At 37.2% G+C, this 27,796-nt stretch overlaps 2 protein-coding genes across 2 annotated transcripts in view; both read right to left on the reverse strand.

The window, feature by feature from the left end:
• Window positions 1-431: 431 nt before the first annotated feature.
• Window positions 432-5,834, reverse strand: LOC148349301 (uncharacterized). The gene is made up of 4 exons (XM_088321570.1): window positions 5,620-5,834; window positions 1,659-1,709; window positions 1,483-1,578; window positions 432-1,419 (listed from the first exon to the last, which is right to left on the reverse strand). The coding sequence occupies exons 1-4, from the start codon at window positions 5,758-5,760 to the stop codon at window positions 1,258-1,260; spliced, it is 450 nt and encodes a 149-aa protein (XP_088177696.1). The 5' UTR covers window positions 5,761-5,834; the 3' UTR covers window positions 432-1,257.
• A 2,399-nt stretch (window positions 5,835-8,233) lies between these two features.
• The window catches only part of rad50 (RAD50 homolog, double strand break repair protein), a 30,725-nt gene continuing 11,162 nt past the window's right edge, over window positions 8,234-27,796 (reverse strand). The window contains exons 12-28 of the mRNA XM_088321451.1: window positions 26,970-27,152; window positions 26,742-26,899; window positions 25,536-25,711; window positions 25,227-25,464; window positions 23,073-23,262; window positions 22,876-23,002; window positions 20,976-21,169; window positions 20,800-20,910; window positions 20,290-20,382; window positions 20,094-20,207; window positions 18,684-18,811; window positions 16,317-16,418; window positions 16,132-16,254; window positions 11,913-11,998; window positions 10,885-11,027; window positions 10,656-10,789; window positions 8,234-8,661 (exon numbers count right to left, since the gene is read on the reverse strand). Of these exons, the coding sequence (XP_088177577.1) occupies window positions 8,475-8,661; window positions 10,656-10,789; window positions 10,885-11,027; window positions 11,913-11,998; window positions 16,132-16,254; window positions 16,317-16,418; window positions 18,684-18,811; window positions 20,094-20,207; window positions 20,290-20,382; window positions 20,800-20,910; window positions 20,976-21,169; window positions 22,876-23,002; window positions 23,073-23,262; window positions 25,227-25,464; window positions 25,536-25,711; window positions 26,742-26,899; window positions 26,970-27,152 (2,487 nt within the window). The 3' untranslated portion in view covers window positions 8,234-8,474. The remainder of the gene's footprint in view (window positions 8,662-10,655; window positions 10,790-10,884; window positions 11,028-11,912; window positions 11,999-16,131; window positions 16,255-16,316; window positions 16,419-18,683; window positions 18,812-20,093; window positions 20,208-20,289; window positions 20,383-20,799; window positions 20,911-20,975; window positions 21,170-22,875; window positions 23,003-23,072; window positions 23,263-25,226; window positions 25,465-25,535; window positions 25,712-26,741; window positions 26,900-26,969; window positions 27,153-27,796) is intronic.

Here is a 27,796-nt window from a genome sequence, read left to right on the forward strand (position 1 = left end):
TTCATCTGCAGAAACTGTAATAAAAACTTCATCATCCAGTCCAGCGTGAATGTGGATCTTTGGTGGGACAGGTACACCGCGGTTACACATGTCAAAAAAAGAAGCGAGTGTTGAAGGTGAAGGACATTCCTGTGTCTCATCCAGTGTTTTTTTCCGGGACCAGTCCGAGTATTCGGACTTTGAAAAAAAAGAATTGGAGAGAAGCAATGCGATTGTGGACGTTTATTACAAAGTTTAAAAATAAAGATAAAATCAGAGTGTCCTCTAACCAAAGGCATGCAAAAATGTTTCATCCCCTCTCTCATAGTAAAAAAGTTCTATATACGGCATTACAGACGCCCAGAATTCAAATTTCACATTAAAAAACACAGAAAAAACAGGAACTCCCTGTACAAGATTAGTACTGCACATTGCTGAGTCTTTTTCGAGGTTCTGTGATAATATTCCCTCTCTCAGGATTTTTCAAAATCCTGAAGGGATGAAGTAAAACTCACAAGAAAGACCTATGGGAAATTGTAATTCCTTTTTTTGGAACTCTTCAAGAAACCCCTTTTATAAAAAATAAATAAATAATTAAGTGCCCATGGCACCTCCTGCTGGACACCCGCAGTAAAAGCAGGTTCCCTACAAATTAAAGAAAGGTAGCTATAGCTAAGTCATTTCGATCAAATGTTGTGATTTTTTAAAATAAATGCTCTCCCCAACCACTATAGGGCAGTGTTGAATTTGCATTGTTTGGTGAATTGGTTGAGGTGTAAAACTGCAATAATCAAATGCTAAAAAAACATAACACTGGGAAAAATGATAATTTTTTTTTAGTTTTATTGATCCTGCCAGCCTGAGAACCGAAAGTCTGGATCTGGACCCAGAGCCAAATTTAGTCTGACATCCCTGTTTTGGTGTTTGACTGATCCTTTTTTAATCGACTTCTAATAAATGGAACTTAATATTACAGAGGTAAAAACACAGTAGTAACAGGATATCTTGTTATGTTAATTCTTGATCCAATTAGTTTAATAATTTATGTATGTAAATTTACATAGAGATCTTATACAAGGCAGATGTTTTTATGGTCAACTCTCAACCCTACTTCCAATAGGTACTACCTGGTAATAACACAGTAATAACATAGTAATAACATGTTATTCCCAAAATGCGCTAATCAGTACAAAATAAATAGCTCTGTTTCGTAAACATTGGTGACCCCTGTTGAAGTCTAGTAGCCTGAGGAGTAAAATTCAATTTGCAACAAAAAATCTATTCAGGGGACCTGGTGGCATTACCATAAGGCATAGCAGCGCTCACCGAGCTGTACATGATTTTGTAGCGTATGCATTCGATGAGGTCTTCTTTGAGGAGAGGAATTTGATATTTTTCGCCAGTCGGCCACTCTTGCTTCTTCACGTTTTTGCACTTGAACTGAAACAGGAAGGAAAGGTCAGCAAGGGCCAAAGTAAAACCACAGAGAGGAATCAACCTTACTTCTTTCAGATCGTTGTACATCTTCAAATATCTGGCGATCTCTTTCGTCTCCTTGTGTTTTTCCAGAAGCTCGTGGACTTTGCAGAAGAATTTTTCCTAGGCGGCAATAAAATTTGATGGCATTAGACTTGAAAACGACAAAGAGTGAGGTTTTAGTATGAAAATCTCGTCCTCACTCCGCATTTTTTGAAGCCTTCGGCGAGATGACTCAGATTGTCAAAGTCGCCCTGAGTGGGGAAAAAAAGAGAAATACAATTAACAGATTTTTGCACGAAAAGGCGCACTGGATTATAAGCCGCAACCTCCTAAAAAGTAGTCCCCTGTGATATATTCTTCATATATAAATCGCACCAGACTATAAGACGCACTGAATAAAAACTACAGTAAGGGGCTAGGGTTGGACAAAAAGTACCGTATTTGCTCATTGATCACTATACACATAACTGATCACAATTGCAAACAATTACATAGTATAGATTGCAACAGGAATCAAACTCCGATCATGGCGTAGAGTGCGCCAAATCCTATCCACTAGACCAGTGGTTCTCACCTGGTCAGCATGTGTATTGTTACCAAACGCAACATAAATTGCAGCCTGGTCTTCCAGGAAAAGGGGATTACCTCTTGAGTGGCCCTTTATCAAGAGTTCTTATTTTCCTAATGCTGAGGTTTTTGAGTTTTTCCTTGCCTGCATGTCAGTTTCAGATCAGGGTAAGTTGTCATTGTGGCCTGTGCAGTCCTTTGAGACATTTTGTGATTAAGGTTGTCACGGTCGCCACGGCAGCCAATCGGTTCCCGGCCGTGTGGCGCCAGCTTCTTTCACGGTTGCCATGGCGCCCAATTCGCCCCGCCCATGGACACCAGCTGAAGCTCCTTGACAGATTGCTCCCTGTGACTACTTAAACGCTGTCTTGTGAGTCGCCTGCAAAACCCTGTTTTGACACGTCAAGCCCTGAGAATATCCGTTTTTTCTGCTCCTGTTTTGCTCTCGCCACGATCTGTTTGATTTTGACCACTTCCGCGTTCCGAGCGATCTACTCCCCGCCACCAACGATCTCCGGATCGAGTGTGCGCTCCTTTCTCTACTCCCCAACAAACCGTGAGTAACGTTACGCGAGTGGGTTCTGCCTCCTGTTTCCTGTCCTGGTCCTGACAAAGGTCTATACAAATAAATGTGACTTGACTTTCAATCAGAGGTAGTAGAAAATATTCCAAATAAAATGAAAACATCAAATCCAAAAGGACTTCAAGTACCGTATTTTCCAGACTATAAGGCGCACCCTAAAAAAAATCCTGTTTTGTATGTCAGGCGCACTGGACTTCAAGCCGTATAAAATTAAAACTACACAAGAGTAATGGTAGCAAAAGAACAAAAGAATCATATAATGTAATTAACATAAATATAAGAAATGTCTGGTAATTATACAAAAAAAATCAATAGAAATACAGAAAAACTACCTAATTCAACTACAGAATAGCTACAAAAATACTATAGTACCATCACACTACAAAAAACTATTGTAATACTTGATGTAAAAATATTATAGTTGTGCTATAATACCATGATACAATTGCAAAAATACTATAGTAATACTACAACAATACAATTACTGTATTACTACAGAAATACTATAAAATTACTATAGTCATACTACAATTATACTACTTTAATACAACAGATAAATACTATTGTAATACTAAAAAAAACACTACTCCCAGTTTACTACCTCCATTCTCTTTTTTCTTAGCTTAATTTTTCCAAGGCAAAGGCCTGGTACCCACTGAAAATGGGTCCGTGACCCACTTTTGAGTCCCGACCCACCAGTTGAGAACCACTGCACTAGACCACTAGGAGTACAGACCACTTATTTGGTTGAATCTCATAATCACACTATATTTAGTCGCAGTACAAAATTGTTGATGTTGTTGAGTATTTTAGCGGGCCTACTCAAGTCTTTACCCACGATATTCTGCACTGAATTAAGAAAGAACCATTGTGGGGATTAATTCGGTCATTCTTAACTCAATGAAGAGAAAGGCATCGTAGGAAGTAATGCAGTCATCCTGAAAAATACATTCGTGGCTGCACGTATTCAAAACATGCTGAGAAAAAGTGAAGCTGAATTCTCTATTCCAAAATATCTGATACCGTGTTGAAAAATAGTGTGATAAAATAGTATCCCTAGTGGTCTAGTGCAGTGTTTCTCAACAGGTGGGTTGCGGCTGCCTCTGATGCTAAAAGGAAGGAAAAAACAGAGGGTCAATTACACTCCAGAATAAAAGATGACTCTAATGTCCCTGCTCTATGGTTGAGAGGGATCACACCTCATTGTATTGTTTATTATTTGTTTTATTTCCTTTTTCTGCCCACAATATGGGGTCCCAAAAAGGTTAGAGGAAAACAGTGAGAATGACCGAGTTGAAGAAAGAAGCAATTGCAAAATACAAAAATGAATTTTGTTCTTGATCTGGGTTGCAGCTTGTCATGAGGATAGAATGGTGGGTCCTGAAGTCAGACCAGTTGAGAACCAGTGTTCTTGTGAATAGGATCCATTACTCTCCCAGCCGCAATCCAGGTTCGATTCTAATTGCATTTAATGCAATCGTGAGCAACCATTTATATCTTTTACATCCTGGTGGTTAGAACTTAGTTTAATCCCCGTTGCCACCATTGTTATACAATTGTAGTAAGCAATAATTAATAATTGCTTTCCTAATTTTGGTCCGCATATAAGGCACACCGAATTATAAAGCTACTGGACCTTAGTGCTGCCTTTGACACTGTGGACCATATCTTACTAGAACGGTTGGAAAAATGGATTGGTCTCTCAGGAACAGTCCTCTTATGGTTCAGATCCTACCTCTCAGATAGGACGCACTGTGTTAAATATGGTGGAATGACATCCGAGCCCTTTTGTGTTACCTGTGGTGTTCCTCAGGGGTCAGTACTTGGCCCCCTTCTTTTCAGCATTTACATGCTTCCATTACGTTATATTATTCGCAAGTATAATATCAGTTTCCATTGCTACGCAGATGACACTCAACTATATCTTCCAATGGAGGAATCAGCCACACTAAACTGTGGATATTTGGAGGCCTGCCTCACTGAGATAAAAGAATGGATTCCACTCAACTTCTTGCACCTTAACTCTGAAAAGACCGAAATGTTAGTTATTGGTCCATCTAAATGCCGTGTATTGTTCTCAAAAACTGCTCTTTACATTGACAAATGTAATATCGCCCAGAGTGACTCAGTCAAAAATGTAGGTGTCATATTTGACCCCGATCAGTCCTTTCAAACACACGTTAAGAATATTAATAGAACAGCTTTCTTCCATCTTCACAACATTGCTAAAATTCGCCCTATGCTGTCTCAGTCGGATGCTGAGATTATAATTCATGCAGTTGTTACCTCCCATCTCGATTACTGTAATGCACTACTCTCCGGTCTCCCAAAGTCCAAAATCAAGAGCCTTCAGCTGGTACAAAATGCTGCACAAGGCTTTTAACTAAGACAATAAAGTTTGATCACATTAGCCCGATTTTAGCTAACCTGCATTGTTTCCCTGTTAACTTAAGATGTGATTTCAAGGTTCTGTTGGTAGTTTACAAAATCATGCATGGACTTGCTCCCTCATATCTTTCAGATTTCATTTCGCCCTATGTTCGGTCCAGGGCCTTTGCTCTGAAAATGCTGGTCTACTAGTGATCCCAAGAGCCAAGAAGAGATCCACAGGTTCGAGAGCGTTCTCCATCCGGGCCCCGGTGCTGTGGAATGCTCTTCCCCCTGACATTCGATCTGCATCCTCAGTGGAAATGTTTAAATCTAAGCTTAAAACACACTTCTATTCTATACCATATGAATAACCTATATTTTATGTTGACAATATCTGTGTATTATTTGCCCTCATGTAGATTTTAGATCAGGGGGTGTTGTCATAATAGTCTGTAGTTTTCGATAGTCTTTGATCTGTGTAGCCCTTTGAGACTCTTTGTGATTAAGGGCTATGCAAATAAACATGACTTGACTTGACTAAAGTGCACATTATAATTTCTGGCCAATTGAGGTGCACCTTACAGGTTAGAATATAGAGTATTTGCACTTGAAAGAATGTATTCGGAAACCGATCCTCTCACCTTCGGTAAAGAAATGTTGCGATCGAAGAGATCGATGACAGGTTTGAGTTTGAGCTCGGCTTTTTCCTCGGTCGGTTTCGATGCGGCGGGATGAGCTAGCAACGCTAGCGAAGACATCATCAGGAGCGGCGTTGTCCACATTTTAAATTTTTGAGCTCAAAATCAGTTTTTATTTTCTACTAGCTGATTCTCGCAGCTTAGTGGTGTGCGAGGGAATTTATACAGGAAACAGCCCACTTTGCACACCCCCGCTTCAAAAACGAACGCACAGGAAATAAGATTTGTTTGATTATGCTTCTGGATACTTGAGATATGTTTCTTTGAATTTGTGGGGTCATTTGAGGTCAAAATAATAAAACACGCGAGTTGATAAGAGGTTGAATTCTGTTAAATATTTAGGGATTATTTTTAAAAATGAGCAAAAAAATAAATGAAAATAAGAATAGGCGATTTGACATCATTAATTGCGATTCCTAGTTCTCCGGATTTCCCAAACAGAATATGGAAAGTGATTGGTAGATGTTATTTGAAAAATATAAACAAAATCAGCCCATTTATTTGTCAGGCAAACACAGAGGTCTTCTTTTATCTTCTCTTATTTAGATTATTGTAATTCCCTACTCTCTGACTTCCTTAAAATGAAAACACCTAGGTGCAGATGAATGCTATGATTTCATCTTGTTTATATTATTTCAACTCCCAACTTTCCCTATACCTCCAAAAAGAATGTCATATGTGATTTTAAATGATTCCAATTCCATTTTGAGAAATTTTGAATATTAGTGGTTTATTTTTAGTGAAATGAGGAAAATATTAAAATGAGCACGAAATATAGGCCATTTTAAATGATTGAAATGACATTTTAGAAAATATAAATTTTAAATATTATTTTTTCTTTTACAAGAAAAAGTGGGGAGCTAATTCTAAAAAAAAAAATCATAAAAATGAACGAAACAGTCATACATTTTAAATGTTTGAAAAAATGTTTTAATTTAATTATTTGCCTCATTTTACAAAAAAAAATGGCAGAATTAGTTTTAGTGAAAAAAATAATTGAAAAAGAAAAAACTATGCCCATTTTAAATATTTGAAATGAGCAAAATTATTAGAATTTTTAAATACATATTTTGTAATTTCACCATAAAAAGGTGGGGGTCATTTCTAGCAGAATTATCAAAATAAATCTAAAAGTAAGAAAACTTATAGACCATTCATTGTAGTAAATTTTAGAAAACTGATTTCTTATTTTACACGAAAAAAATGCTTGGGAATTATTTTTTGCAAAATGAGGAAGAACAAAGTCTAAAACTTCAACTCAACTCAAACCTTTTTTATAAAGCCCTTTAAAAGAGCCATAGCTGAAGACACAGTGCTGTACACAAATAAAACGTAGATAACAGAAGACCTTAAAAAGGTCATGAAATAATGAAAACGCTTGAAAAGTGTTTAAAAAGTATAAAAATAAATAGAATAATAAAAGTGGAACAAAGTGTCAAGCTGGGTCAAAAGACCCAGCTAGCAGCAACAGAAAAGGCTCTATCCCCTCAGTACCGCCAGCAGACCTGAAGGCACGGAGCAGGTAGGTGACAGTAAATCCAAATTCAAGCACTTTCAAGGACAATTTTTTTCAGTATCTTCCAAGGAAGAAATCGAGCACGGATCCAAAAAACGTTTTTTGATTGACTTTGATGACTGAAATAAATTCTCTATCTTCCTGCTAGCACATACTTTGTGCTATTTTGAGCTGTTCCTATCTATTATGATCCACGATCTTTTTGTGTCAATGGGCTGCTATAAACTGACATGAATTCTGCTTCAACAATCCAGGCGCGGCTTGGCTACATCAAACTTGTTTACAAACACGGATAGGGTAATAATTGAGTTCAATAAGGAAAACAAAAAAATTAAGTCATGTATGTATAAAAAGCAGAAAAATGAGCCAAATTTGGACTTATTTGAATGATATTGATTGCTCCAAAGAGATTCAATCCTTTACTCTTAGACTACTGATCTTTTAATTTTTGTTTTACTTACCTTAATTCATAATTTGGCATGTGTTTGAATAGGTTAAAATATAGGTTAAAATTGAATTTTAAATAGTTATTTTTTCTAGCAATTTAGCACTTATTCATGGCACTTAAGAGTTATTTTCAGGGATTTTGGTTGTCGGTTCTACTTTAATCCTGTTCAGTGTGTAAAAAAGCTAAAATAGTTTTTTTGTAGATCTGTGTAATTCTTGGGGGAACCCCTGTAAAACATATCATAACACATACTATCAATTAATAAATAATTTGGAGCATAATGTTTTAACATTAATGTTAATATTAAATTAAAACAACTAAAGAATCTGAGGAGCCGTTTGGGAGCCGGAAGAGTACTTTGTATTTGTTTTTTTCCTTTTTTTCTTCTTTTTTTTCCCCCTTGTTTTTGTATGTTTGTCTTGCTGTCGGTCACCCCTCTTGAGGGATATGACCAAAGTAGATAAATGGATAAATAGAATGTATACAGACAGTCTTTATCTTACTTTTTCTCTTTAACCTGGAGTGCCATTGCATACAGAACAACGACAAAGACAATTCAACTCATTCAATTCAACTTTGCATCTTCTCCAAAATTGACAACAGTTTCAACAATTTATTTTGAAAATAAAGTTCTATTATTCTCAACATTCTAATCGATGCGGCTGTTTTTTGAAGGCACAAACATCTTATCACTGTCTTTATGTTTTTGGTTCAGATACAAAACCAACAGACCAACTCAAAATCACAAAAACTTTGTTTTGTTTTTTTCCATATCTAGTCGATGAACTTTCTTATCCCTTTGAACATAAAAAAAGAGAAATCAGTCTGGCCTGCTCAGTGCAGATAGGACGAAAGTGAGCTGATACTGCATTTGGTGATCTCAGAGTTCTGGTCCTGGTTCTTGCGGATGCGGTAGAAATGCTGGATGTAACTGGAGCGGCCCAGAAGCTCCACAAAGTCTTCGTCGTGAGTGATGATCAGAAGCTGGAAATTGCGCTGGCTCGAGCGACTCTTGATGATTCTGTGGAGACATTGCACAAACATGATTAGCAGAGCTATCTTATCAAATAGAATAGGAGTCTTCAAGGTAGCCCTAAGAACACCTGAGTAGCCCACATTCCTTGTTCTGGGAAAAAAAAACACCTCACCAAAGATGGGTCATTGTGATTTCCTAGGAAATGTGATCATCTGGCATGAGATGTCTTTGAGGTGATCAGTGTCTTTAAATTAGATTTTTTTTTCCAAGATTCTTTTTAAAATTAGCCTATAATTCAGAAGTCACATTTAGGGCGCATACAGGTACCGCACGGACAGAAAAACAGCCTTATTTTTGCATATATAGACGCTGCCCTACTTTTGACTTACGTAAAACGGTAGATACGAACATTTTTTTCGGGATGTCGAAAAATATCCAGACATTTCTGTAAGTTAGAATTTGTATTGTGCACATTTTTCCGAGTACAGGACATTACTGTAGTGCTTTCAGCGTGAGAGCCCCCCCAGCAACCACCCGGAAGTAAAAAAAAATCTGCTTCCTCTTTCTAGTTCGTATGTAAACATACAGTGCTACGTGTACTGAATCTCGAGCGCGCTCAGAACTTTGATGTTTTTATTGTTTAATATCCCATGCATCCATTCAATATAGTTGGTGTAAAGTGTAAAGAAGAGGCGAGCCGTTTCTTTTGAAATGAAAGTGGAATAAGAAATCTTGATGCGGTTGAGAAAATTGTTGAAACCTTTTTTTTTGGCCACTTTTTACCACGGAGGAGGAGGTCGCCTAACTCTTGAAGCCCATCTTCCAAAGATAAGTTAAACTTAACTTTATTTATCTGTATAGAGCATATTATTTTATGAAAATATTATCTTTTAGTACAAAACAATACAGGTTACTGATACAAGCCTTAAACATACTTATATAACCCTTAAACATACAAAATATAGCACTGAAACAACTTACGAACCAATTTAACTTACGAACGATCGTCCGGAATCTCGTTCATAGGTATGGCAGTGTCTGTATCGTATTAATTTAAGTATACACACTTTTTTTTACCTAAAAGGGTTGTTTGCACATTATACAGAAATATTATGCCATAACATCACTGTTATTGACCAATGATTGATCAGTCGACAAATATTGTTGACCTCGTTTGCCCAGGACTGGATGAACGGGAATCTAACCCGGATCGCAGCAGCGAACGAACCGAATCCTAACCACATGGCCACTAAGATAGTATGTGACAAAGGAAAAGGCAATTGTTTTGTTGTTGTCATGTCGTAATGGAGCGTTATGAGAAAGAGTTCAGCCAAAATAAAGTTGTACAACGTAGTACCATGAGTAAAAATAGTGTGACGATGAGATCAAATTGACTACCTTTTCCAATATATCTAGATCCCAAGTGGTCTAGTAATGGCACAGTGAATTTTGGCTTATTATTGTTATTAAAACTAATTTTATTATTGGGCCGGGCCCCGAGAATATAGTCAGAAATTAAACCTGTTTGTGTTACAGAACATGTTGCAGACCACTGATTTAGGCTAGGTCCCCACTGCAGGGAAATAGTTATCGCATAATATATCATTTTGAAATCCAGTATTTTTTCGTTTACGTTTCCTACAAATTCATTTGATGAAGAAATCTCTAAACCGTAGGGACACCATTCCACAGAAAAATGTTTTAAAGTAATTATTCACTAATTAGCAAATGTTTTGACAAACTCATTATGTATTATCAACACAAATTAAGTGGTGATTTAAAATAATAAGACTAACTATGTGCAACTATTGTTTTCAAAATGTAACAATTGTTAGCCTTTTTCTGGAAAACCATTTAGTCAGTAATGCCATTTTCGTAAAAGGTTAACGATAACAAATTGGAAGCCCTTTGCACGAATCAGTATAAAAAAGTCGATCTCAGCTTCAAAAAGGTTGGGTATCCCTGGTGTAGAATATTCTAACCTTCAATCATTTTATTATTTTGTTCAGCGAGTCATAGATTGAATTAAGTGTACTGACTCGACAAGGGCGTACGCCAGGGACTCGATATTTTCTCTGTCCAGGTTGGTGGTGGGTTCATCCAGGGCCAGGATCCCGCAATGGAGGCAGAAGGTCTCGGCCAAGGCCAGACGGATAATAAGAGAGGCCAGAACCTTTGCAACACAAGGGATTAACAGATAAGTGAAAAAAAAACAACAACGATTTAAGGGGATCCGTGAAGAAAACCTATTTTAAGTGGAGCAGGTACCTTCTGCCCTGCACTGCAGCGCCCCCTCATATCCAAAGCGGTGTCACCCTTCATCATCACCACTCGATAGTTGTAGACCCTTCTCTTTGCTCCAGCGGAAGAGTTCTCATCTACATCTGAGCGGATTTCCACGTACTCAATATCTGGAGAGAGAAGAAAGGGCGGGCGATACCATTTTAAGATGCATTTTAGTAGATCATGGATGGCAGAAAACTCACTACTGGGGCATGGGTCTGGAACCTATGGCTTGCGAGCCATATATGGTTGTTTTCATGAGTACATTTGGCTCAGAGAAAATAATTTTTCGTAACTTTTCTGTATCGTTCCATATGGAAGAGGGCTTGGTCCAGTATACAGTATATGTCTCAACTATAGTGTACACCTAAAGTGTCACATCAACAGATCACGTTTTGGCAGTACGTCTTTAAGAAATCCTTTATGTGGAAGCACATTAAACAATTTATGTCCACTTATGAGACACTTTGTGATGAAAACCCACAGAACAAACTGTAAACACCCTAAACCAACAGCAAAGAACCCAGGGCAATTCTAGTGAAAGAGCGTTAAGGATGGGTGGAGCTATACACACATAGCTCACACACTCCCTTCTGTCTCGCTCGCCTGTGGTGAAGGTAAATACGCCAGTATCCTTCTCGTTTGTGACATATTTACAAAAGAACTTTGCTTGAACATAATTTTGAAACCATTATTAATGACAAAATGATGGTCAAAATGAGCCTCAGATTTTCAAGCCAGCTGTTACAAAATTCAGCTTATATGGTGCAGGGGTTGGGATATTTCCTCACACCCTAAGTCTGTGCTTTGATATATTGTTTGTTATTACTATTCATTTATTTTTCCTCAATAATTGTGTTTTTGTCTAAGTATTTGGCGTTTGTTGTTGGTTGGAAAGGGGGGCAATATTTTCTTATTGTACATTGTATATTATGTCACTGAGTTGCATTTGGATGTCTTAGATTTTGATCTGATGATATTCTGAATGATGACAATCAATAAAATAAAAAGACCTTGTCCTCGGTAAGTGCTGCGCCAAAGGTCTCGGATGATTTTGTTGATCTCATCCATCTTGATGCTGTGGAACTTCAAGATAGCTCTGAAAAAAAAAGGAAATACGTATTTATGGGTGTTTGAGTTAATTAGCTTGGGCCTAAAAATACATTTTAAGACTATATCAGAAACAAAAAAGAGCTAATGTTTTTTATTTTGTCCTGCCACTACAAGAGCTACAATCAAGTAGAAAAATGGTAATATAAATGAATAGTAAAACAATTTTTTTTAAGTGTTATTTTATTCTACTAAAAATAAAATTTAGTAAAATAATGACATTGAAAATAATTACTTCTAAAAGTGTATTTGTATAATTTTTTTTTACTAAAAATTTCAATCGCTAATTACAAATTGAAATGAGGAAAACTAGATGCTATTTGAAAGGATTACAATTAGATTTGTGGGAAATGTAATTATGAATTATTGTTTAAAGAATAATATTTCTTAATCATTTGACTCAAATATTTTTGTGGGCAATATAATTAACAGAATGAGATGCACTAGTTTTAAAGGAAAAAATCTAGAAACAATTTTTCAATGTTTAAAATTAAATTATTAAAAAAAAATGATTTTTCTGATTTTACCAAAATATTTGGGTATTAATAATATTATTTCTAAAGAAAATGAGAACATTTCTAATTTCTAAAATAAAGTAAGAACTTATCATTCATTTTCATTTTAGTCAAATATTTTTGTGGTTTTATTAATAAAAAATTTAGATATTTTAATTTCAAATGAACTAAATGTCATTTTCAGAGTTTAAAAATTAATTTTGGCTTTTATTATTATTCTTTTATTTTACCAAAAGGTTTGAGAAATTCTTTAAATAAAAATGAGAAAAAAAATCTAAAAATGAACTAAACTAAAGGCTATTTTATATGTTTTAAATGATTTAAAAATCCAAATAGTAAGTTATATAAAAATAAAGGAGATATCACATATTTCTTTATGTTTAGCACATATTTTCTCCTCCCACCATAAGAACTACAATCAAGCAGTAGGTGTAGTTGGAAAAAAATATTAATAGTAACAAATTATAAAACATGAACGTTTTAAAAAATATTGTATTTATTTTATTCCACTTAAAAAACGGACACAAAAAAAGGAAAATAATAACTTTAAAAAATTACATTTAAAAATTGTGCTTATTTATTTGTATTATTTCATTTTACTAAAATTTTAGACGGTAAAATGGGAATTAAAATCAGCAAAACTAGAGGCTATTTGAAATTTTTACAAAATCAATTGGGGAAATTCAAATATGAATTATTGTTTTTCATTTTACCCCAAAAACAGGAAGGTTATTTTTAGCAAAATGGGAAAAATATAAAAATTTGCAAATCTATCGGCCACTTAATTTTTTTAAAAAAATAAATTTTGGGAGATTTAAACAAAAAGTGCGGTATTCTTTTATATTTTACCCAAATATTTTTAAGGGTGTTATTATACCAAAATGAGGTATTTCTTATTTTGAATTAATAAAATGACAGGCCATTTTCAATGTTTAAAATTCAATTTTGGATATTTGATTTACAAAAAAATATATATTTTTCTGACTTCAGGATTCATGTGCTTTTCAGGGCTAAATTCAAGCACTTTCTAAGGATTTTCAAAGTCAATGTTCCAATTTCTCCAGTGCCAATAAGCAAAAATAGTGGCTCAGATGATCAGTTCATATTTACAATAGACATTTTATTTTTCTCCAAATAATGTGTGGTCTATCGAGTCCGACTACGGAAAAACGTGGCAAAAATTAAGCACTTCACCCACAATTCAAGCAATTTTCAGACCTTGAAAACACAACATTACAATTCAAGCATTTTAAAGGATTTCAAGCACCTGCACGAATTATGACTTGAGCAAAACAATCTTTGGGGAACTGTTATTGACAAAATTAGAAAAAAAAATAATCTAAAAATGAGCAAAACTGAAGGCTATTTTAAATGTCTTAAATTATTAAAAAAAAAAAAATCAATATAATAGTTCGTATCGTAAAATGAAGGAGATATTATATATTTTTTGTGTGTTGGGCATCTTTTTTTCTCTCTGGATGTTGCACATCTAAACAATTTGAGTTCTTGAATCAAGGTCACGTGAATGTGTGTCGTAAAGATAAACGGTAAATAAGTGGGTTGATGAAGGCGATAATTTTCACTCAGACCCAGTTTTATCTTCCTGTCTTACTCGAAAGTCCCCTGAATAAAATCAATGTGGTCAAAATATCAAGCGCACATCAATTACCTTCTTCCACGTCAAATTATGGAAATCGAAGAGGCGGCTGCTGACGGAAAGAAAATCTCTCTCTTATCGATTGGTCCGATTTGCTGACAGTGGAGAAAGCAGTCTGTTTTTTTTTTCATTTACTCAGCAAATTATTTCCAATCATATTTTTAAAAGGACAGTGTGTAATGTATTAATCAATAGATTATGCTGTATTGTGCAGTGAAATAAAAAAACGAGAGCTAAAAAGCACGAGGGAAAATACAAACTACGAAGAGTTAAAGTGACCAAAGTGCACCGTTGTTCCTTTTATTTTTTCTCAGCTTTTTGAGAATGGAAAAGGAACAAATAAAAGAGAAAAAATAAGATCAAATGAAGGGAAAAATTGAGAAAAATAGAAGATGAAAGGAACATGAAAAACAAAAGAAACGGAGAAAGGAAAAGAGAAAAAAATGAGGAGGGGAAAATGGAAAGCAGAAAGAAAAAAGAACAAAATAGAAAATTAAAGAAAAAAAAATATTGAAAACAGGGACAACGTTAAGAAAAAAAGGCAAGGAGGCAAAGAAAAGAAAAATGCAAGGGATGCAATAAGAAAAACATAAGACAAGGAAAAAGGTCAGAAACAATGTAAAAAGAAAGAACAAAAATGAAAGCAAACGGAAGAAAAACAATAAAAGGTAAAAGACAAGAGAAGAAAAAAAAAAACATTTTTTTGAGGGGTACCCATAGCAGCAAGATTGCAGAAAAAAATTGTCAGCTTCCTGCAGGCAATCTTCATCTTAAGCCAAAAAAGTATATATTTTTAAAAAATGCATATTTAGAAGATAGTTTATGTATTTTTGCTTATGATTCAAACCAATATTGTTTTATTTTAAATAATAATAATAATAATAATAATAATAATTTCCTTTGTATTGTCATTCTTTGTAACAATGTACACAGAACGAAATGTCGATACACCTGACCCGTTGTAGCGAGTCGATGCAGCCGCAGCCAGAGGGCGCCGCCATTATACCAATTAGGTATGACTCGGCCGAGGCGCGAACCAGCGACCTCCCAGTCTCAAAGCGGGCACACTACCATCTAGGCTACTGAGTGTTCTTTTTAGGCAGGTCCAGTGTTAAATTCCAGCTACCACAGCCTCCCCATGCAGAGTTTGCATGTTCTCCCCATGCCTGTATAGGTTTCCTCTGGGCACTCTGGTTTCCTTCCACATTCCAAAATCATGAATGTCAGGTTAACTCCATCTTACTTCACCCACATTTCCAAACATAAAATAAGGAAAATAGGGAAAAAATAGGGAATAAATATTTAGTATTATTTGTCGACATAACAAATACAATCCTCAATTTTTAAAAATGATAGTAACTAAATCAAAAATTACAAATAGGGTTATTGTTTTTTTTAAATATAGTAAAATACGAAAAGACATATATAATTTAAGCTGAGCAAATTAATAGGCCAAGAAAACTAGAGTTTTAGAAGATGAGTATTTGTCATTTTCTTCCATTTTTCAAATATCTGTTAAAAGAATAAATAAATAGCCAAGTGGGAAAGTAGTTTGAAAGACATACACAAACCTTCAGTATCAATTCCTTAGAATAATATTATTTTTTTCAAAATTGCTTCAATTGGTGAACCTTATCAGCCCACCACTTAATTTTTGGGCCCATATGAAGCTAAAAAAAATTCGGCCACAGGAACCCTAAATTATTGCGATTGTTTATTTTTGTACCACTATGCCTCTGAGTCTTAATGGTCTTGTGTATTGATTATCCATTAGGATTGCACGATTTTGGAAAAGAAATACAAACCAGTATTGCATTTTCGATCCCATTTTCAATTTTAAACGATATTTCTTTATTGAACATTGAATGTTTATCCTGCATTTCGAGTTGAATTTAATTGTCTGAAAAATGTTACAAGAAAAAAAAATGGATTTAAATTGATACTACTAACTGATCAAGGGCCTTGTAGTAGAGATCCAAGTCTTTAATGACCAGCTCTGTGGTACGCTTCACGATCATCTTGTTTTTATAGAGATCATCTGCTTTGTGATATTGTTCTTCTTGCAGCTCTCTCCTAAAAGTCAGAAACGGCAAAATCAAAAGACGATAAACCCCTAGCTTGGTACGCTAGCTTACTTGTGGTGCAGCATCTCCTCCTCGAAACCTTTCTGGCGACCCAGTGCTATGCTGCGGCTCCTCTTTAGCTCCTCTAGCTTGCGTTCAGCGTCTCGGCGCTCTCTGCATGAGATGAAATCAGAAACGTCGATGAACAAAATTCCTCGTCAATATAACGTATTTTACAGACTGTAAGGTGCACCCAAAAACCCCAAATTGACCAGAAATTTCAACATGCGCCTTAAAAACCATTTATGCAGACAAAATTGGAAAAAAGTGACCATCTTTATGCAATTATTTATCAGTCAATACATTTTATCAGTGACCACAATTTCAAAACAATTGTGGCAACAGGAATCAAACCGGATTGTGGAGCATTGAATTCTAACCACCAGGCTGCTAGGGACATGGGTAGTTGTTCCCATTTAGGGCTGCACAATTGAACAAAATCGAATCGATATTGCGATGTGATGTATTGTGATTGTGTTATCGCAAGACACTGCGTTTTTGTCAAGGAGACATTTTAGTGATTTTATCATTTTGTTATTTGAGTGATGGAGTGTTTGACCAACCAGAATTGTCACAGTTCGGTTTTAAGGGCACCAGCCAGTCACAGGCAAGTTTTAACTACACTATCCATTAATGGAGAGTTTGCAAGCACCACGCTATGCCACACATCCATGTGTGAGCCTTGTGTGAGCAAAAAGCAACCCTAAGAACCCTAACTAGAAGAGAGAGCTGTTTTGTTTAGGTGAAAGCATGTCACTACGATTAAGTATTCACACACACACACAAAAATAGCACAGAAAAAGCACTTTTCTTTTAAAATTGAAAATCACATCGAAATTGCAAAATTGGTCTGAAAAAAAATCACAATTATTTTTTTCCAAAAACTATGTAGCCCCATTCGCAATTGCATAATATTGAATGCACCGGGAATCGAACCCAGATCGCGGTGAACAGGGTGCTGGGTCCTATCGACTAAATCAATAGGGTTTTTGGGTTGGGAGGATTACTTTAAAAATGTAATCCGATAGTTGCTAACTACCTGTTGGGAAATGCAATCTGCAACGTAATCAGAATACTCTAACATTAAAGTCATGTAAGACCGAATATGCTAAAAAGGACAAAATTAGGTAAATATAAATAAAATTATGAAATTTTGTTGTCACCTTTAAAAGAAGTAGAGGAAACCAAGATCAGGTACTTGCTTGTAGTCCAACAAAAAATACTCAAATTTTAGAGTGTATTAAGCACAAATAAAAACGTTCTCTTTCACATGGCGGATTAGGTATGCATTATTATAGTTTACATTGAGAGCACATCAAGAACCCAATATTGCTTTAAACACAAGTAGTGTTCAGTTTCTAAACTTCCAACATACTTCTAGGACTTCTTGTCATCTTTCTCTGCCTCTCCAGTATCAGTAATTTAAATCATGATGACACAATTCATCTATGAGTGTGTTATGTACATGTAATTTTTAGACACATGTGAATGAGTAAATTAAGTAGAATAATGGATGCTTGGAAGGATGCTCTGAAAAAGGGCACACGCTCCCAGGTTTTAAATTGCATTCACTCTTTTATTTTATGTCATTTAATTTATTCATACTTGTTTGTTGATGTTGTCTCGTGAGTTGCACTTTCATTATGTGGCACGTTTCTGTTAGTTTTGTAAAGTTTTTGGTCATATTTTGTAGTCAGACCCCCCACCCCAGGGTGGGGTCCTGAGTGTGCAACATGTGTGAATAAGACCGTAGAGAGAGAGGAGCGAAAGTAAACAAAGCTAATGCGAACGAGGAAAATAATAAAAAGTTAAAAGTAACGCACACAGGACTTCAATATTGTCCCCTGTAGGGTCCTACATAAAAATGTTTTTAAATACAATTTTAATCCTGCAAAGTAATCCTTATTTTAATACCGGTATTTTTTTCATCTTTTTTTATGTAAATGTAACAGTATACAATTATATATTTTTTTAATCCTGATTACGTAATGCCGTTACATGTATTCCGTCAGACAACAGACTGCACATGAATATTTAATGTGTTTTTAGTCAAAATATGTTGGATTAATGAGAAAACAGAAAGTGATTAAAAATAGTTATAGTTATGTTTTACTTTGCTCAGCTCAAACTAAACATCTTAAGTGACAAAGGGTTTGAATGAGTACAGCCATGCATTCTTTCAGGGTGACCTAATTACATCCCACAATGCCTTTCTCTTCATTCATGCAGCCCTAGCAGTTACTGTAGTTTTGAATCCATGTGCTGTATAGCCCGGTTTGCCTTATATAAGTAAAAATATCACAAAAGACTATTTTTTGGGGGTGTGCCTCAAGGTGCTGGAAATACTGCATTTGTCGAATCACGGATGCGAAGTCTTACTGGCGTAGCTGCATCACTTGCATGTCGCCGATGTCTTTGCAAAGTTTCTCCCGCTTAACCACTAACTCTTTGAGCTCTTCTTCTCGCTTTCTTAAGGTCATGTTATCCTGTAGCCAGCGCTCTTGCACCTGAAAGGCAGGAAAAAAAGCAGCAGTTTCATGTATAAGAACATAATCAGTGTTTTCCATAGAATTGTGTGAGACCCTGGTTGGTGGACAGTCTAGGGGGAGCTGGGGACATGCTACCCCTGTAAAAAATTGTGTACATTTTAAATTCAAACACATCTTTCTGGAGCATTTTCAGAGCATAATAAAGAGGCTAGATCCACGATGAACATGTGCCCTTGTAATCTACTGAATCATAAATACACTCATTATGAAAGCAATGACACAGAAAGTAAGTCACACCCACAAACCATAGTAAACGAGACAGGAGTTAGATGCAAAAAAAACCCCAAAAACAAAATAATCTCGTCATTAAATGTTGTTCCGAAGCCGTACTACTTTAAGGTATTGGCGAGTAAACTGACCATATCACCGAAATGAGTTTTAAATCTAATGAAATGTAATACTCAGATCAGTGATTTGGTAAATTACAATATTAAATATCAGTACAGCTGCTTTTGTGATTGCTGCTACGACGAGATGCCGGTTTTTCTTTGACGGTTTAACAGAATCTTACGGGAACAAACATGAGCTACGGCGAATTGGGTACTGTAGCTCCAGACCACCGACGACTCCGAGCAGCCGAATCCGATCTTTATCGGCCCCCCTGACACCAGGCCATTTGCTTGTTAATCAAATGACCATATGCTAAACAAAACTAGTACTATCTGTGTATTTTTGTCATTCTGAAATCATCGTTAGTTTTTATCCCACGCTATACAGCATTTTTTGCCAGTCGTGTCCCGAAGTCTACAACAAGAGTCTCCCCACTCTTTAGAAAGTAGCTCGAGACCATTGACCACTTCAAGCAGCTGAATCCAATCTTCTATCAGCAACCCTGACGCTGAGCCATTTTCTTGTTAATCACATGACCATACACTACACATAAGTACGGTACCCACTATATACTTTTTTGTTAGTCTAAGAGTACCGTAGTTTTCTATCCCTTGTAACCCTGGATCTACAATGTCGACCAGATGATCAAAGTGCTGTATCTGAGTCTGATCAGAAGGCTTCTCCTGCTGCTGGTATCCATGGAAACCAGTATCTGTTTCATGCAAGCCTTACATTGTAAGGGAGCAAACCCATACCCCAAAAAATAGCCTGGATCGCGATGGGTGCCATCAAGCTGTACTTGCCCCAGGACACACCAGGTGGTTAAGAGAGCCATGAACCCCGGGATCAATAGTTTGTAAAAATAATAAAAATGTGGAATCCCTTTGTACTTATTTGTGGATCCATTTACTTTTTGAGTGTCGATATCCTGCCGGATGGTTCCCATTTCTTTGTTGACGTTCTCCTTCTGTCGTTCGGCCTCATGGAGCTGTGTGTTGGTTTCTTGAAGCTCCACCTCTTTTTGCTGATGAAGACATTTTACATGGTCACTTTATTGTAAAATGTAATCATTATTGTAGGTATTGATAATAATTCAGGTCCCTTACCTCCTTGTATTGCTGTTTGCCCTCTTCCAGATATTTGTCAATATCCTTTTCCAAAACAGTGATGGTCTTTACTTTATCTTTGATAGTGTTGATCTGCCAATGAGAGGATAGTCAAAACTACACATAGAAAAACTACCATGCTGTTAGATTAGGCCTCTCAGATATCATATATAAGACTTGAGCTGGACTGCTAGGTTGCTGTCTTTGCTTAGGTGTGGAACTATCCAACAGCAGTATTGCACAAATTATCTAGTTTGAACCAGTTAAAACCATTGAGTCTGACATAGGACATGGGAGAAGCTGTGCCCCTCACCCAAGTGCCACTACTACCCTGGGAGGCTGGCTAAGACAGTATAAGACTATGAACTATCTTCAGTATAACCAATCTTTCTGGCATCAGTAAATAATTGAAAAATCATTTGCAGTCTCCCGGTTCTTAATTATAGTATAGTGAGCATTTAGGATGAAAGAACCGACTTGAGGTTCAGGTGAACCTTTCCATACATCTACCTTTTCCTGTCCTTCTTCTTGCTTCAGCCTTTTCCGTTCCATCAGCTCCTGTTTCTCTTGCTGCATCTTGTTCAAGGTGGTGGACAACGGAGACAGCTGCTCCTTGGCTTCCTGGTAGCGAGAGGAACGTTTGGCATTTTTCATTTCTGAAAATCCTCAAACATCAATGGAGTTACCCTGATGTCCCTGGTCAAGGTCTGAATTTCGGCAGTAAAATCAACACACTGCTCCTCCATCTGCTGCTGCTTCTGCATGTCGCTGCTCAGCTTGAGTTTTTCTGCTTTGGTTTCGTTCACGCAGCTCTTCAGCGTCTGGATCTGGTCTTGCTGGTCTTGGATCAGCTTACGTTTCAGCTCAATCTTGCTGGATGCTGTAAAAGGAAAAAAAAGGAGTAAGCAAGTATTTCAAGAAATTCATTAACAGATTTAGAGTAGATAACCGGGATAAGACATTGATTTGTTCTGAGGTGGTAATTGCATAGTGAAACTGCCGTACAGCGGGGGATAAAAATAAGCTAAGCCCTTTTGAACCCCTGGCACCCCAGGTAAAAGCATTGAAATAAAAAAATAGTATATAATACGTACTCCTTATGTGTAATATACATCCATAGGATCAAATAACTTTATTGATACTAATACATGTGGAGGAAAAATTACCTTTGCTGTGACGTGACTTGGTCAGGTAGAGCAGAGGGGGGAGGAGACGGCAACGGTAGATTAAAATCAAAGCCGATTTTAAGCCCTCCACTTGCAAGGATTGTCAAGACCTTAGAAGATTTCCTTGCTTTAATTGCCTCCTTATTTTTAATAACAGTCCCAATCATCCATTGGTTACAGCCATGCTACTTAGTAAGGGTAACAATTTGTGTGCCTTCTTCTTGAAAAATTCAGTTTCTATGGTTATGTTATTGCTTCTTACTTTAGATAGATAGATAGATAGATACTTTATTCATCCCCGTAGGGAAATTCACACTTCCAGCAGTCTACCCCGTTGTTTTTATTATAAAGAGATGAACATGATGCCCTAGGGGTGCTTGTAGCGGAGTGGATGACGTCACGCCAGTCCAAAAGTTCGACATCCCTGCGGCAGATGGAAAACTTTTCTTTGTGAAAATCCAGGGATACACCACCTCGTGTTAGCAAGTACGCCTCCTCTCCGATTCCCCCCGGCTTTCGTGTCTCTGTTTAGCGGCGTTGAAGCCGGATTGCTCCGGGTAGCTCCGGGTGGCTACACGTTAGCGTCCGTAATGCTAAACGTAAGCCACGTTTCCGCAAAACACAGCAACTGCGCTCCCTGTGCGCTTCGTTGTTTTCCACTAGCACTCGATGATCTTATTTGGTCGTGAGTTCGCATTTACCATGATTACGGATTGTACCGAAGACTTATAACGCCGCTTAGCTAGCTCCGGCTCTTCTTCCACGATAGGCCCCTTCATCACGCCGGCACGAGAATTCTTCAGGGCAAGGAGTTGAAATTCCTTGAATACACGCATTTTTTGTGCGCTAAAAGCCATGTCACATAGGATAAAAGTGATCCATAGTGTAGTTGTCAAAACGGGAAGAAAAAAACACCGAAGATAGGAGCAGACAATAAAACAATAGGGCAGCTGCTGGAAAAGGCAGCCGCTCGTGGCAGCGCCGCTTTGATCTTTAGCATCACTGCAAGCTTTTAAACCCATGGCGAATAACTATACTACGAAAAATACACTATCGTCAATTCACAAAGTCACACTCAAGATTCTGAACGGAGTAAGGGGAAGGGCATTGTGGGAGGGATGTCAGTCATGTCACCCAATAGCATATCAGCATCTTCCTGATGCAGTGACACAATCCAATAGCAGACCAGCATGTTTTATGACGACCAATATCAGACAGTCATCCTAGAAACGTAACTCGTCAGATGCATAGCAAAGTTTTATTGTTTTTTGTGCACACTAAATTATTTGTTGTAAATGTGGTAGATTGGGGAAATGCAATAAAGAGGGTCCGAAAAAACATCTTATCCCTCAAGGTTAAGTGAAAACATTGTATCCTGGGGGGTCTACTGTAGTCAACTCTACAAAAATCCTCATCTTACCTGTGTCTAACTTGAGCTGAGTCTCCTGCTTCTCCTGACTGACTTGCTGGACGGTTCTGCTTAAGTCTACTCCCTGAAGTTTGGCTCCATTCTGAGCTATTTTCCTCTCTACTTCCTTTAGATCCATCTATAAAGAATAGCACATTTTCACAATTAAGTCCTCTGACTTGATCAGCGTGGCAAGCAGGAGAACGTACTAAGAATCTGTCCATGAGAGCGATGTCTTGCTGACAGGCTTTTGCGCTTTCTTCCGTTGACATGAGCGTCGCCAGCAAAGTTTCCTGCTCCTCCACATCGCTTTTCAGCTTTTCGATTTCTCTGTTCACACTCTGTAATCTGTTTCGCAGCTCGGGTAGCTCCTTCTCTTGCAACTGCAAGATGGACTGCCTGTAGGGACGGTTCAGACAATTCCAGAATGTAAAAAAAAAATCACTTAATGAACAGAATTTGACCATCAAATCTTAATCCTTGTTATATATGTCTCTTTATATTTATCATAAGAGGTGGGCAATAAAACAATATTAGATCGTGAAGGACGTAATAAAGATTGTGATCACTAAAAATTGCATCCATTATCTGCAACCATTATCTGCACCGCTTAACCTCAGTAGGTTCGCGGGGGTGCTGGAGCCAATCCCAACTATGTTTCGGCAGTGGGCAGGGGACACCTTGATCTGGTTGCCAACCAGTCGCAGGGCACAAAGAGACAGACAACCCATTCGCTCATTCAAACCTAGGGACAATTTGGACCGGCCAATTAACCTGACATGCATGTTTTTAGAATGTGGAAGGAAACCGGCGTGCCCGGAGGAAATCCAAGCAAGCACAAGGAGAACATTCGAACTCCAAACAGGAAGGTTCGATCTCATGACCTCAGAACTGTGCCGCAGACGCGCTAACCACTCAGCTGCCGTGCTGCCTCTAAAAATTTCAATATGCTTAAATCATCTTCAATTCTGGAAGTCCCTGACCTAAAATGTGTTCATATTTTTGCTAACGCAGTCACTAATCGCATTAGTGAATAGCATCGCTTCTGTGGCTAGCTCCAATGTAGCTGCTAGCATCACTTTACCAGTTTATTTTGGATCCTAAAACCAGTGTCCTTTTTTTCCTTTAGTATAGAAAAATAGGAAAAGGTAGCATGATCAGATATGTGCTAATTATTCACATTTTTTCCCTTGCTTGAAAAAATGGCCAGCAAAGTGTAACAAGTCTCACACTTTCCTCAAATAACCCAAATACAATCATAAAAGTAATTTTTTTAGAAAAAAATCATGATATGATAATTTTGCCATAGTGCACCCCCTACAAGGTATGTCAAACATATGGTCTGGATTGCCAGATCTGGCTAGTTGGTGGATTTGATCAAGAATTATTGAGTGTGTCAAAAAAGAAGCGAGTCTCTAGGTTATTACGTTTTTTGAATAGATGCAAAACAAAAAATTTTCTCCGGCCTCTAGAGGGCAGTGTTGAGTTTGTATAACGTGGTGAGTGTGTTCAGGTGTAAAACTGCATTCACTCAACTGTTAAAATAAACTAATTAACACATTCAACGCCAAACAAGAAAATATTTTTTTTCTTATTGTGTGTTAATGAATGCATCCATGCCAACCTTTAGAAATTAAAAAGCAGTTGATTATTTCACACCGTGTAATTTTATGTGAAAAACACCATCTGTCTCCAGAATATTATTAAGAAAAACACAATCTGTGCTTGTTTAAAACCAGTAGTGGCAAACTTTGACCCAAACAGAAATCTATTGCGATCGTTGGAGCAGTTTATTAACGCACAAAGGCTTAGTCTCGCTCCAGAATAAAGACAAGAATACTAGTCAAGAATTTTGTTGATGTTTAAATTTAAAAAAGCAGATTGTTTTTTTTTTAAATGGAGTAGGTGTTTTTAAGGTGCAAAAAGTGGTAGTCTAACGCATAAAGTGGTAGTGTTGGCAGGTATGAAAATGTGTCGTGTTTAGGAAAGATCCCTTCTAATCCATGGTAATAATATGTAGGGTAGGTTACTAATGTAAACTGAGTTATAAAGCATACTGCCAAAAATCAAAGCTAAAAATTGGAGTGGATATTCTTTTACTGATCCACCCCGCCAGAGAATAGACTTCTGCATCTGGCCCCAGTGCCAAACTGAGTTTATCATCCCTCTCCTATACATATTTTTCAAGCTGCCGCTTCATAGAATTGAACAGATTTACATTATTGTTTGATGATAATCCTCCGCCATCTGGTGGATTAAATCAGTACTGTAGTGATTTTCAGGTCCGACAAAAGACAAAAATGACTGCCTTCACACACTAGCTATTTAATATGTTTATGCCACTTCATACTTAAGTCTCATACCTTACAGGTCTTAGCGTCATCATCTCATCCCTCCTCCTCTCCTTCCTCTTCAGGTCCTGCTCAGTGTTTTTCAGCTTATCTGGAACAAGACGCAGTTTGGACTGCATGTCGTTGATGACCTCCTGGAGGTCCGGCTCGGACGGGAAAGTCCGTTGGCAGACGGGGCAGCAGGGCTCCTGCTCCTCTGTCAGCTGACTGATAAACTGGGTGTAGACGGCGGTAGCGCCGGCCAGCATGGCTAAAAGAAAATCAAGCAAGAAATGATGCAATTATTTTTGCATAATTGAGAATAAGTTGCAAAACAGCAACCTCTTTGCTTAGAGACTTTCTCCAGGTCTTCCTGCACTTTGCTGAGGTCTTGCTCCAGATCCTGACTGCCGCACACGTTGAAGAACTTTTCCTCGTCGTTTGTCAACTGTTGCTCCTTTTTCCGCAGCTCGGCAGTGATGTGGCTCTTATTTTGCTCGCTGGAAGCCAGGTCCTTACTATGAATTCGAATAAGACCACAAAATTATACAGTTTAAAAACAAGTTTTTTTTTTTTCAAAATGTAAGTTTTCAATGTAGGTTTTAGATCAGGGGAGGGTGTAATAATAGTCCGTGGTTTGCAATAATCTGTGCAGCCCTTTGAGACTCCTTGTGATTGAGGGCTATACAAATAAACATGACTTGACTATGTAAAGAACAATTGGGTTTTGCTAATTTAAAAGGTCTCACAGGGGAAATGTGTACATGCATCCAATAGGAAGTGGACTACAGCATTGTTGGTATTACAATGATGCAAAGCCTTGTAAATGCACAATGCGTATCTTGATTGCAATAGTTGGATTAGTCCTTTTATTTTCCGATGACTCGTAAATGTGTACACATCCGAGTAGATTGCTTGTGTACTCGCGCAGTTTTCCTCACCCGTGCCCCAAAGCACTCTGTGACACGTAGTGCAGAGACGAATGAACCATTCAAACTTTGGTTAACTCATTAAAAAGCCTCATGTGTACTGGTTGATTTCCCAGGGATATTTCCATTTTATTTTCTGCCCCCACGGCAAATATGAAACGGTTGTATTATCGATATTTCATGAATGCAACAGTTGTTTTCATCCATATCCAGTGTAAAAGCATATTTTTGGCTAGCCACGTAGAAGCACAACTTGTAAACAGACGCGGCAAAGAAGCAAACTTTGGGAAGAAATGAGCACTGTACTTCATTGATTTTGATGAGTAACGTGAATGAATCCATCCTTTATCCAATGTGAAAAGTTAAAGGCGGAAAGGACACTTATGTGCGTAATGACATCGCTCCCGCATTGCCTTTGTATCAGGAAAACTTCCAAGGACTATTATTACAGGGTTATTCATTTGTTTCCAGGGCATGTATAGGATTCATTTGGATTGTTTCAAAAATATGATATTCTATTTTCAATTAGGTTATTGCCTAAATGTAAACGTAGACACAGTTAAGAACGAAAAGGAATCTGAAGTTCAAACTCGAGTGTTCTCGTGTTCAGATAACACACTTGATTTTGGCGAGTTTGTCCCTGGTGCTGTTGATTTCCTTGGACTTGGCGTAAAGCCAGTCCTCAAGTTCTCTTTTGTTCGGGAAATGTCCCAGCAGTGTCAGCAGATCATCGGTATGACGGGACTTGATCTTGCGGACTTGCTCCTCTTTCTCTTTCTACAAAAAAATAAATAAACAGCTTAACGAGGAGAAACTGGCATGAAGAAATTTGGAGTGCATGACAAACCTTATCTCTAATCAACATGTCCATCTGCGTCCGTGCAGTGGTGTGCATGTTAAGCACTCCCATCTCCTGGTCCAGCTGCCTTTGAGTGCGGTCCATGTCTGACTTTTCTCGCTGAAGCTCCACAACCTTCACCTTCAGCTCCTCTACATTGCAAGTCTGGAGGGCGCTCTCCAGCTCACGCTCCTGAGATGCCAACAAAAAAGGATTCATGTTACAATGTCTGTTGTTTTCACTATGTACTGAATTTCTCTGCAATTAAAAATAAAGAAAAATAAAACTGGAGGAAAAAAAGGGCGGAAACAAGAGGCGGCGTAAAATACCTGAAAATAAGCACATTTTCTCAGAAGTTTCTTGTTAACCGCTAGCCCAACTTTGGATAATGTTTACACGATAACACCACAGTTTAGTACTTAGAGTCATAGAGTCTAAGAACGAAAGTAATTCTAATTTAGACTCATTTTTATTATATTAATGGCTATAAAGCAGAGTGTTCCTAAATGATAATATTCAGACGAGACTATAATTTTATTTTTGTTTTACGCATTTCAATGTATATTTTCGCTTATATTTTATCATAGGTACTGTGTTGATTCAATCGACATTGGTTTAAATTTTAATTGAAAATAGTTAAAAGTTCTTGTATCAAAATATTTATTTATAGTACTGAACTTTTAATATTTATAATTGTCATTTTACTGTGTGGATTGTTTTTCATAGATTATGTTTTGTTAGACCTTAAAGTTGTTTTTCAGAGATTACAGTATGTGTTGTTTGACCTTGAAGTTGCTTACTATAAAAATGTTTAAATTTGTTAGAATTTCATAGTA

This window comes from Urocampus carinirostris, chromosome 17 (genome assembly GCF_059441175.1).
Source record: "Urocampus carinirostris isolate Australia breed hairy pipefish chromosome 17, RoL_Ucar_1.0, whole genome shotgun sequence".
Lineage (NCBI taxonomy): Eukaryota > Metazoa > Chordata > Actinopteri > Syngnathiformes > Syngnathidae > Urocampus > Urocampus carinirostris.